Here is a 12,243-nt window from a genome sequence, read left to right as displayed (position 1 = left end):
ATACTTTTCCTCTGATTGTTCCTCTCCTGGTTTTGGCTTATAAATACTGAGGTAAAATACTGACCAAATACTGAGCGTGTGAACGTGGCTTTTGTAGAAATATCTTCCCCCCTACAGGCCAATTCATCTCCATCTAGCTATATATTTTGATTCTGTCATCTGAGACACCTGTCCCATAGTAATCTGACATTCTGATCGAGTGTCATTTACATCGCGGACTGGAGAGAATTGTTGCTTGTGTCACCGTGACCTAAGATGAGTCGCAGAGCCCCGTCTGTAGGATCGGGGGGAGTCTCAGGGACCCATCTTTAGGATCGGGGGGAGTCTCAGAGCCCCGTCTTTAGGATCAGGGGGAGTCTCAGAGCCCCGTCTTTAGGATCGGGGGGGGGGGGGGGAGTCTCAGAGCCCCGTCTTTAGGATCGGGGGGAGTCTCAGGGACCCATCTTTAGGATCGGGGGGAGTCTCAGAGCCCCGTCTTTAGGATCAGGGGGAGTCTCAGAGCCCCGTCTTTAGGATCGGGGGGGGGGGGGGGGGAGTCTCAGAGCCCCGTCTTTAGGATCGGGGGGAGTCTCAGGGACCCATCTTTAGGATCGGGGGGAGTCTCAGAGCCCCGTCTTTAGGATCAGGGGGAGTCTCAGAGCCCCGTCTTTAGGATCGGGGGGGGGGGGGGGGAGTCTCAGAGCCCCGTCTTTAGGATCGGGGGGAGTCTCAGGGACCCATCTTTAGGATCGGGGGGAGTCCCAGAGCGCAGTCTTTAGGATCGGGGGGAGTCTCAGAACCAACCCCTTCTTTAGGATCGGGGGGAGTCCCAGAGCGCAGTCTTTAGGATCGGGGGGAGTCTCAGAGCCCCATCTTTAGGATCGGGGGGAGTCTCAGAGCCCCATCTTTAGGATCGGGGGGGGGTCTCAGAGCCCCATCTTTAGGATCGGGGGGAGTCCCAGAGCACCATCTTTAGGATCGGGGGGAGTCCCAGAGCACCATCTTTAGGATCGGGGGGAGTCCCAGAGCACCATCTTTAGGATCGGGGGGAGTCTCAGAGCGCAGTCTTTAGGATCGGGGGGAGTCTCAGAGCCCCATCTTTAGGATCGGGGGGGGGTCTCAGAGCCCCATCTTTAGGATCGGGGGGGGGTCTCAGAGCCCCATCTTTAGGATCGGGGGGAGGGTCTCAGAGCCCCATCTTTAGGATCGGGGGGAGGGTCTCAGAGCCCCATCTTTAGGATCGGGGGGAGGGTCTCAGAGCCCCATCTTTAGGATCGGGGGGGGTCTCAGAGCCCCATCTTTAGGATCGGGGGGGGGGGTCTCAGAGCCCCATCTTTAGGATCAGGGGGGGGGGTCTCAGAGCCCCATCTTTAGGATCAGGGGGGGGGGTCTCAGAGCCCCATCTTTAGGATCGGGGGGGGGTCTCAGAGCCCCATCTTTAGAATCGGGGGGGGTCTCAGAGCCCCATCTTTAGGATCGGGGGGGGGGTCTCAGAGCCCCATCTTTAGGATCGGGGGGGGGTCTCAGAGCCCCATCTTTAGGATCGGGGGGGGTCTCAGAGCCCCATCTTTAGAATCGGGGGGGGTCTCAGAGCCCCATCTTTAGGATCTGGGGGGGGGGTCTCAACAGCAATTTATCATCTATTTTTTGGATAGGCAATAACTTATAAAGATGGGAATAGCCCCCCTCCCCCCCCAAAAAAAAAAAGTATAATAAAAGAAAATAAGTGCTCAGTGCATTCTCCGCATTATTGCAGTAATTAGAGGCCCCGTCTCCTCACACGTTGCGACCTCAATACGTAGCTGTTCCATCCACATTAATGGATCATTCTGAGACAGGACGCGTTTCCTATCCTCCGCGCAAAGTGGAGGAAAGCTCCGAGTACACCCAGGACACCGCCAGCCTCCCACTCGTGATGTGAGTGGGCCCCGTGGGAGCGCGGGTCCCGCATCGCCTGCTGCAGACACTGCCGCAGAGCCGCGGGGATGTGAGCCGGGCTGCAGCCAGCGGGCGGTAGGACCCGGGAGGACGCGGCTTGGCAGGAAGGCAGTATAGGCTACCTTAAACCCAGCCCAATGCCTGCTGCTGCGCCACTCTGCGAGCTGGATGGAAGAGCCACAGCAGCAGCAGCTTCATCAGCAGCAGCGCTCGTGTGCCCGGCGCAGACACCTGTTCCCGGGCTGCAGCCCCTGCTCCCTCCTGCAGCCGCCACCTGAAAAGTTTCCGTGCGCTCCTCCCGATGTGTGCAGCGCGCTCTCCAGCCCAGACAGCGCATGCCTCCCCGGGGTCCGTACAGTCTGACGTAGCCTGGACATCCTCACACAAGCCGGGCTGCTGGAAGTTGGCACGAGCTCTGCTGGTCTTCTGCCCAATGGAGGGCGTCCACCATCCCCCCCTGAGCGCCACTGCAGGGGCTGACCACGGAGCCCTGCTCGCCTGCTGAGGTGCGCGGACAGCACCATGTCACGAGTGGCCGCCGCGGCTTCTTCCCTCAGGTTTGACCTTGAACCTCTTCAGCGCCAGCACCACCGTGTCTTCTTGATGGATTGAGGAGCGCAGCATCCTCCCCCTCCCTCACTGAGTCACGCACGGTGTCCACATATATACACACCTGCCCTCCCCGCCTCACACGCCGCAGCTGCCTCCCGGCCTGATGGCTCCCTTGGGGGAAGTTGGCAACTATTTCGCAGTGCAGGATGCGGTGTCTTTTGGGAACGTACCTGTCCTGCCCGCGGATAACCCCCTGCTGTTCAGCGACCACCTGAGCCAGGCGGAGGCTGGGGGGCTGCCCAGGGGCTCCGCAGTCACGGACCTGGAACACTTAAAGGGGATTCTCCGAAGGAGGCAGCTCTACTGCAGGACTGGCTTCCACCTGGAGATCTTTCCTAATGGGACTATCCAGGGGACGAGGCAGGACCACAGCAGATTTGGTAGGTCACACCTGCAGGTGCATGCTGGGGGGCACCGGGGTCCAATGTGCATGACCGGACCTGGCTGTGGTATTGACTGACTACTTGTCAGGACCCCAAATTAGGGGGCACCAAGGTCTGCACCTTGCCATGGTAGTTGTTGGTGCCCCCCCCAATATGAGGGTCCTAAGTTGTAGACCTTGCCATGGTATGTGCTGAATATTCTAAGTAGTTGTTAAGACCCCCAAATTGGGGGGGGGGGGGCACCCAGCTCTGGACCTTGCTATGGAAGTAGCAGTCAGGACCTGCAGTTTGGGGGGCACCAAGTTCTACTATGAATGTGTGGACCCTGCTGTACTTGTTGGTCATTCTAAGTAGTCGGGACCCCCCAAATTAGGGGTCGCCAAGGTCTATTGTGCCTGCACGGACCCTCTGATAAGGATTGATGGCTTGGGATCTACCCTAGAGCACTGTGCAGCCCCCTCCTGGCTATTATTGATCCCTTCTATTTGGAGAGGTGGTGCAGGGTGGTCGTACAGAAGGCACAGATGTGTGTGTGGCCATTTGCTTCCCCCAAATTCCTGTGTGATCGCCAATCTGCAGGATCCAGGGATAAATCCCATGGACTCATCTTACAGAGCACATACCAGGGGGCTGTCACTTCTATAGGGTGCTATTTGTGACTCAGCATTAAGAGCTGGAGACTGGAGGGCGCATAGCTATACGAGCCCCCCACCCCAATCCCCTGCTACCTTTGATTAACCCTTGAGATGATGCTGGGACATTGATCTGCATTGCTGCAAGTTTCAGAAATGTTGCAGTTGCTTTGACTGTGTGTAGAGCCCCATCCATCCACCTGATCAGTGTCGGACATGTTTAGAGGATCAGTGCTATCAATGTGTCATCTGCAGATGCTCTGGGAGTAGTGGAGGCTGGGTGCTTTCATTGCAGCAGTGGCTGCACTTGGGAAGTACTTGCATGCTGTATTCTAGGAGGTGTGATCACTGCTATCCTGTATGGGGGCAGGACTGTGTGATGGGGGTCCAGGCTATGCCATATGGGGGCAGGACTGTGTGATGGGGGTCCAGGCTATGCTGCATGGAGGCAGGACTGTGTGATGGGGGTCCAGGCTATGCTGCATGGAGGCAGGACTGTGTGATGGGGGTCCAGGCTATGCCATATGGGGGCAGGACTGTGTGATGGGGGTCCAGGCTATGCTGCATGGAGGCAGGACTGTGTGATGGGGGTCCAGGCTATGCTGCATGGGGGCAGGACTGTGTGATGGGGGTCCAGGCTATGCTGCATGGGGGCAGGACTGTGTGATGGGGGTCCAGGCTATGCTGTATGGCGGCAGGACTGTGTGATGGGGGTCCAGGCTATGCCGTATGGCAGCAGGACTGTGTGATGGGGGTCCAGGCTATGCCGTATGGCAGCAGGACTGTGTGATGGGGGTCCAGGCTATGCCGTATGGCAGCAGGACTGTGTGATGGGGGTCCAGGCTATCCTGTATGGGAGCAGGACTGTGTGATGGGGGTCCGGGCTATCCTGTATGGAGGCAGGACTGTGTGATGGGGGTCCGGGCTATCCTGTATGGAGGCAGGACTGTGTGATGGGCGTCCGGGCTATCCTGTATGGGAGCAGGACTGTGTGATGGGAGTCCAGGCTATGGGGGCAGGACTGTGTGATGGGAGTCCAGGCTATCCTGTATGGGGCCAGGACTGTGTGATGGGAGTCCAGGCTATCCTGTATGGGGCCAGGACTGTGTGATGGGAGTCCAGGCTATGCTGTATGGGAGCAGGACTGTGTGATGGGAGTCCAGGCTATGCTGTATGGGGGCAGGACTGTGTGATGGGGGTCCGGGCTATGCTGTATGGGAGCAGGACTGTGTGATGGGGGTCCGGGCTATCCTGTATGGGGCCAGGACTGTGTGATGGGGGTCCAGGCTATCCTGTATGGAGGCAGGACTGTGTGATGGGGGTCCAGGCTATCCTGTATGGGGCCAGGATTGTGTGATGGGGGTCCAGGCTATCCTGTATGGAGGCAGGACTGTGTGATGGGGGTCCAGGCTATCCTGTATGGGGGCAGGACTGTGTGATGGGAGTCCAGGCTATCCTGTATGGGGGCAGGACTGTGTGATGGGGGTCCGGGCTATCCTGTATGGGGGCAGGACTGTGTGATGGGGGTCCGGGCTATCCTGTATGGGGGCAGGACTGTGTGATGGGGGTCCGGGCTATCCTGTATGGGGGCAGGACTGTGTGATGGGAGTCCGGGCTATGCTGTATGGGGGCAGGACTGTGTGATGGGAGTCCAGGCTATCCTGTATGGAGGCCAGGACTGTGTGATGGGCGTCCAGGCTATGGGGGCAGGACTGTGTGATGGGAGTCCAGGCTATCCTGTATGGGGGCAGGACTGTGTGATGGGGGTCCGGGCTATCCTGTATGGAGGCAGGACTGTGTGATGGGAGTCCAGGCTATCCTGTATGGGGGCAGGACTGTGTGATGGGGGTCCAGGCTATCCTGTATGGGGGCAGGACTGTGTGATGGGGGTCCGGGCTATCCTGTATGGGGGCAGGACTGTGTGATGGGGGTCCGGGCTATCCTGTATGGAGGCAGGACTGTGTGATGGGGGTCCGGGCTATCCTGTATGGGGGCAGGACTGTGTGATGGGGGTCCAGGCTATCCTGTATGGGGGCAGGACTGTGTGATGGGGGTCCAGGCTATCCTGTATGGGGGCAGGACTGTGTGATGGGGGTCCAGGCTATCCTGTATGGGGGCAGGACTGTGTGATGGGGGTCCGGGCTATCCTGTATGGAGGCAGGACTGTGTGATGGGGGTCCGGGCTATCCTGTATGGGGGCAGGACTGTGTGATGGGGGTCCAGGCTATCCTGTATGGGGGCAGGACTGTGTGATGGGGGTCCGGGCTATCCTGTATGGAGGCAGGACTGTGTGATGGGCGTCCGGGCTATCCTGTATGGGGGCAGGACTGTGTGATGGGGGTCCGGGCTATCCTGTATGGAGGCAGGACTGTGTGATGGGAGTCCGGGCTATCCTGTATGGGGGCAGGACTGTGTGATGGGGGTCCGGGCTATCCTGTATGGAGGCAGGACTGTGTGATGGGAGTCCAGGCTATCCTGTATGGGGGCAGGACTGTGTGATGGGGGTCCGGGCTATCCTGTATGGAGGCAGGACTGTGTGATGGGGGTCCGGGCTATCCTGTATGGAGGCAGGACTGTGTGATGGGGGTCCGGGCTATCCTGTATGGGGGCAGGACTGTGTGATGGGGGTCCGGGCTATCCTGTATGGGGGCAGGACTGTGTGATGGGGGTCCGGGCTATCCTGTATGGAGGCAGGACTGTGTGATGGGCGTCCAGGCTATCCTGTATGGGGGCAGGACTGTGTGATGGAGATTTAGGCTACCACCCATTACTTACTTTTCTCCTGCAGCAGCAGATCTCCCCCCCCCCCCCCATGTGTGATCCACCATGCCTATAGCTGTCCCTCCCCATTAGGCTCAGGCATGATGCAGTGAGGTGTGCGCGGTACATCGGGGAGAGCGGCACGGGCTGCATTGCTCCCAGTCCGGGCTCCACGCCTCCAGCAGGTGTCTAGTGTATTTGTGCGCCGCGCCACCCCTGGGTCCTGAGCACCGCCGGCTTCTTCCGCACGTGTGGAAGCCCGGAGAAGGGGAAAGAGCAGCAGCTGCGGCGCTACTCCAGACATTACGGGGATCGCTCAATTTCCCAGTGCTTGGAATTGACAGGACATTTATTAACCTGTTCGTTTCCGGGAACTACTCCGGCAGAAGGGAAGAATCTGTACAGTTCCCTACAGCATGACAGTGATCAGGGGAGTTTTTCATTTATAGAGGTGAAAGTCCTATAAATTGATCATGGATGATGGAAAAAAAATTAATGCACAGAGAATTAATTATTTAAAAAACTGCATTTTTTTATTTAAAATTTACATATATACATACATTAATTTTCCTAAAATGCGAGGACGCCGCGTCGAACTATTGTGACTCATCGGATTGTCACGTGAACTAATTATTTATTATTATTATTTTTATTGTGAAACGTTTTGTTAATTATCGCGTCCGTTATTAAAAAAAAATAAATAAATACACCCAACGGTTATCATTACCTGTTGCCGTTATCAGTCGTTACGGGGTGGAACACTATTTGGAAAAAGGGGGTGTGATTCCAACTTTAAAACTTTTTTTTTTTGTCCCCCCCCCCCCCCCCCATCCCTATGGGGATCTGTAGTTTGACCTATAACTAGATTTTTATTTACTTTTTTCCTCTGAAAATTTTAGGCAAATCGTTGACGCCAGTTATTCCACCTAATGGAGATCTAGGAGACGGCGATCCGTCTTTCCTATTGTATCATTAGCTGAGAGTTTTCCTAATGTAGCAATGATAGTATTCAGTCCTAGTACGAATACATTGATTCAGATAATAAAAATAAAAATAAATAAATGATAAAAAAAAATTGCCTAATGCCTGGAAGATTTTTTTTAAATTTTTTTTTTTTTTTTTTTTTAAAGGTCCGTTCAGCTTTAAAAGGCTCCTTAATCTCTTCGCCTTCCACCTGCTTACAGGTGGAATGTGTTCACTTTAGCGCACACATCATAAAAGGCCCAGCGCCTGCAGATGATAGGAATGTTATATTGTGACCATGCTGGTGGGAATTTCCTCCTTCCTTCTTCTCCTGCCTGGCCTCAGACTTCTTTATCATTTAGTTAATATGTATTTTTTTTTTTGCTGCAGTTATTCAGTGACGGCCGGGATTTGAACCTGTGAAGTTTTGTAATTTTTTTTTTCTTTTTTGCATTCTTGTGACTTTCTTTAGCCTGGAGCATGGGGGAAATCTGCATTTCAACTTGAGAGATTACTGCTTATCTATTCCCTTGTTTTACATGTGGATTGGTGCTAATTGGTTTAAGTAATTGTCACTGTGAAAAATCCTGTGTGCCTCCTTCATGTCACGACTGATTAATGACGTGGAGAAACATTTGCCGCCGTGCTCGTGGCCGCCCGGCGGATCCTAATTAATAATTGATACGATAAATATGGCTGTGTTTAGGCTTAAAAGCTACATAGGTTGGAGAACACCACCCTGTGACTCTTCCCTTTTTAAATGTTTTGCCGTGAGGATGTTGTAGTCTGCGATCAGCTCGGATTAATAAACTGCTGTGAACGGAGGCTTGGAAATGATGAGCGGAAGGGAAACCCCATTATGTTGGCGGCTGCTGTTGGTCTATATTGGTTGCGCTCGGAGCTCACACCGATTTTGTGATCTAGATGTTGATCTGACACCCAGCCTTGTAGTTTCGTCTAGACCTTGATGAAATGGGAGAACCTGTGTGGTCTGGTCAAGACGGCATTAGTCTTAAATGTGCATTTTTGTCCCATTGACTTGGTAATATATTAAAAAGTATGTCAAGATTTTCGGTGCCGGAGCAGTGAAGGATCAGGAGTGATCCCTAAAAAGTAGTAGGGCTGATGCACTTGGAAATTCTAATAACGCAAACAACTATCCATGTGCATGATAAGTAGTTGGCAAGTGATTTGTGGGCTGCCACTTTGTTATAGTGCCTGATCTGAAGGCAGTATGTTAAGAGTAGGGATGAGCAGACCCGTGGACGTTTGGGTTCGTCGTGTTAGACCAAAGTTCCGTTCTGGTACCGGAACTGAACCTGAAATCCATAGCAATCAATGTTGACTCAAACTTTGGATCTCTGTCTCGTGGTGTCTCTCATGGTTCGCTTCTCGCTAATAAAGATTAAGTGTAACTCATTTTTTGTTAAATACCTGTTTCTGTGTTTAGGAGTCATGTGGGCGGTGCTAGTTATCTCTGTATGCTCAGTTACTGAGTAGAAGTGCCCACTGGACTCAGGGTTTAAAAAGAACTTTTAAACAGGTAAAGGGTTTAAAAAGAACTTTTAAACAGGTAAAAAGTGGACAGTTTTTTGTTGTTTCTTGCTTTTATTTTATTCCCACTGTGCCCCCGATTATTCCAGTTTTTGTTTTTTGTAAATCCGCCATATGGTTCCAGAGATATGGGTCTTTTTATTAAGTGATAATTTGCCGTTTTCTAAGGGGGTGTGGTTAAAAGGCTATTTATGATGAGCAGCCTAAAGACATGCCCCCCCAGAGACTACTTTCAGCCACTCCCACCTTGGTACGTGTCATAAAAATTAGAAATAAATTAAAAGGCCCATATCTCTGGATCCGTAAGGCGTATTTCCAAAAATAAAAAAGGTTCACTCAAGGGGAACATCAGGAATAAATTAATCACAAAAGCTGGCCACTTTTGACTTGGTGACAAGTATTCCTTTAAGTGAATAAGATATAAGGAATTCTGAATCATCTAGGACTTTGGGGCTCCAGGGGCTCTCCAATACTGCTCTAAAGCTTATCTTTGGTGTAAGGCCTTGGAAATGCTGTAATATAACAGATTAACTACGTATAACTGGTCATGATGATGGATGTAATATCTCAAAAGTCTTTATATCCAAATATGCTGGAATACTAAGCCCTGTAGGATGAGTTTACGGTCTATACTGTGCTATGACAGGAGTAATTTTCTTATCTATGAGAATGCAGAACTCAGACTGATATTCGCATTATTAAGTATCCAGATGTCTAATTATCCCGTGTAAATCCAGCCTGAGGTCATTTAGTCTGACCACACCTTATGGCGAAGAGAAGTCTTTCTTCCCTGTAAAGAGAGTACGGTAATTAGTGGTCCGTATACCGTGCCGGTGACATGAGGTGAGCTGCACCTATGCAGGTGGTGCTGTAGGAGTGGCATTCTGTATTGCAGTCTGCCATCGTGTAGGGCATATCTAGTCTTTGTAAATCCAGTAATTCCTTATACAGTGGGCGTACCTCTAGCATCAGCAGAACGGCTGCACGCACAGCGCTACAAAAAAAAAGTAAGAAAAAAAAAAAATCCTTGGAGCATGCAGAATGGCAAAGTCAAGAGAGGAGGTGACCTCCATCTACTGACGCAGGGCACAGAAAATGTTTTAATGCTGCATCTCCTATCCACACAGAAATGTGCTTACAAAGCCTGGCACACTGACACCGGGCACCGCTCCTCGTTCTACTGCAGAACATTGCAGATTCACTCAAAGTAGATCTATACATAGGATCCGAACAGAACTGCCATTTTGATTTCGCTCTGCCGTTCCTGATGCCCTCTAAATGTTGGGACATGACCGCTCACGTGGATGCCATCAGATGTTTGCAGTCACTGCAGTCTTTCTCCTCCTCTGTGCTCGATGCTCAGTGATTCATAGTTGTACTCTACTTCTTGTCGTAGGATGTAGCTCATGCTCGTTTTCTTACAAAGTTGCCTAAATAGTGACTGCAAGTTTTTGTATCATATTCACATAGATCATTTTGTGAAGAACCAAGTTAGTAATCTATATATTCACCAATATGGCTACCACACTCTTTTCCTAAAGTCCTGGATAGTAAATCTTCCTTCTGCTGCCATACGGAGGTGGTGAATGTATATCTGCATGTCTAACCTAAGTCCGTGTGTGAAATGTAATGAAGGCTATATTGGTCTTAACCAAGCTTTCCAAAAAAAGGTTGAATTTTTAACATCCAGAAAAAGAAACTCAAAACTCTTCTGCCAAGTTCACAAACTTCAAATTTTGCCGTTGAAATGGAGTAAAATCTGTGCTACATCCAGATACTTGGTGCATTTTCAACCTCGGCAGCAGTTTTCACTACGAGCCTTGCCCCCTTTCGAGACGAGCCTTGCCCTATTTCAGATATTTCCATATAAACCCTGCCCTGCTCCACTCCTTGAATGTTTCTTTGGATGACATCATGGCAGTAGGAAAACTTTGGGGACCACTGCTTTTTAAGAGCTCACCAAAGGCATCTACTGTGTCCATAGATTTTGCAACTTTTCTAGGAGTACAAGAAGTTTCCTGACTTTCCAAGAGCCTCCTAAATGTTTTTGGAGTGTTGGCAACTATGTAGAAAGTACGTTTTTGGGGTACAAGGAATTGGCAGGTGTTGTAAACCTTTTGTCAGCAAGAGGACTCCTTACTTTTTACTATTTGGATCTATATATATATATATATATATATATATATATATATATATATATATATTTACTATGGTGGAAACAACCACAACAGTCACTTCTGGGAAGTGTTATCTGAACGAGCCCAATGGTCCCGCTCTACCATATGAAGGCTTTGTTACAGATTTTACACTGGGGCCCCAGGAGTGTACAGCAGCCCATATCGGTTGTGGCTATCATAGAATGATCCATAGTTGATTGCACTGAGTTACAGTTGTGCTCAAAAGTTTACATACCCCTGCAGAATTTTTGCTTTCTTGTCTTTTTTCAGAGAATATGAATGATAACACCAAAACTTTTTTCTCCACTCATGGTTAGTGGTTGGGTGAAGCCATTTATTGTTAAACTACTGTGTTTTCTCTTTTTAAATCATAATGACAACCCAAAACATCCAAATGGCCCTGATCAAAAGTTCACATACCCTGGTGATTTTGGTCTGCACAGAAGTTGACATAAATGGGTTTGAATGGCTTCTAGAGGTAACATCTCACCTGTGACCTGTTTGCTTGTAATTACTGTGTGCGCATAAAAGCTGAGTGAGTTTCTGTGATCCTGACAGACTTACATCATTCATGCAGCCACTGACGTTTTTGGATTGTGAGTCATGGGGAAAGCAAAAGAATTGTCGACGGATCTACGGGAAAAGGTAGTTGAACTGTATAAAACAGGAAAGGGATACAAAAAGATATCCAAGGAATTGATAATGCCAGTCGGCAGCATTCAAACTGTGATTAACAAATGGAAAAGCAAGGGCTCTGTAAAAACAAAACCACGGTCAGGTAGAGCAGCAAAAATGTTGTCCACAACTGTCAGGAAAATTGTTTGGGATGCAAAGAAAAACCCACAAATAACATCAGCTGAAATACTGGACTCTCTGAAAACTAGCAGTGTGCCTGTTTCAAGATGCACAATAAGGAGGCACTTGAAGAAAAATGGGCTGCATGGTTGAGTCGCCAGAAGAAAGTCATTACTGTGCAAATACAACAAAGTGTCTCGCCTACAGTATGCAAAACAGCACAGAGGCAAGCCTCAAAACTTCTGGAACAAGGTAATTTGGAGTGATGAGACCAAAATTGAACTTTTTGGCCACAACCATAAACGTTACATTTTGAGAGAAGTCAACAAGGCCTATGATGAAAGGAACACCATTCCTACTGTAAAGCATGGAGGTGGATTGCTGATGTTTTGGGGATGTGTGAGCTACAAAGGCACAGGAAACTTGGTCAAAGTTGAAGGAAAGATGAAT

General features: G+C 50.4%; 1 protein-coding gene across 1 annotated transcript in view; it reads left to right on the top strand.

The window, feature by feature from the left end:
- The first annotated feature begins 1,887 nt into the window (after positions 1 to 1,887).
- Positions 1,888 to 12,243, top strand: part of FGF9 (fibroblast growth factor 9) — a 51,799-nt gene continuing 41,443 nt past the window's right edge. The window contains exon 1 of the mRNA XM_073583034.1: positions 1,888 to 2,909. Coding sequence (XP_073439135.1) covers positions 2,633 to 2,909 — 277 coding nt within the window. The 5' untranslated portion in view covers positions 1,888 to 2,632. The remainder of the gene's footprint in view (positions 2,910 to 12,243) is intronic.

Source organism: Dendrobates tinctorius, unplaced genomic scaffold (assembly GCF_039654945.1).
Source record: "Dendrobates tinctorius isolate UK_male_01 unplaced genomic scaffold, ASM3965494v1 ptg000075l, whole genome shotgun sequence".
NCBI classification, from domain to species: domain Eukaryota; kingdom Metazoa; phylum Chordata; class Amphibia; order Anura; family Dendrobatidae; genus Dendrobates; species Dendrobates tinctorius.
The sequence above is the reverse complement of the archived record's forward strand: the minus strand, read 5'-3'. Positions and strand labels throughout refer to the sequence as shown.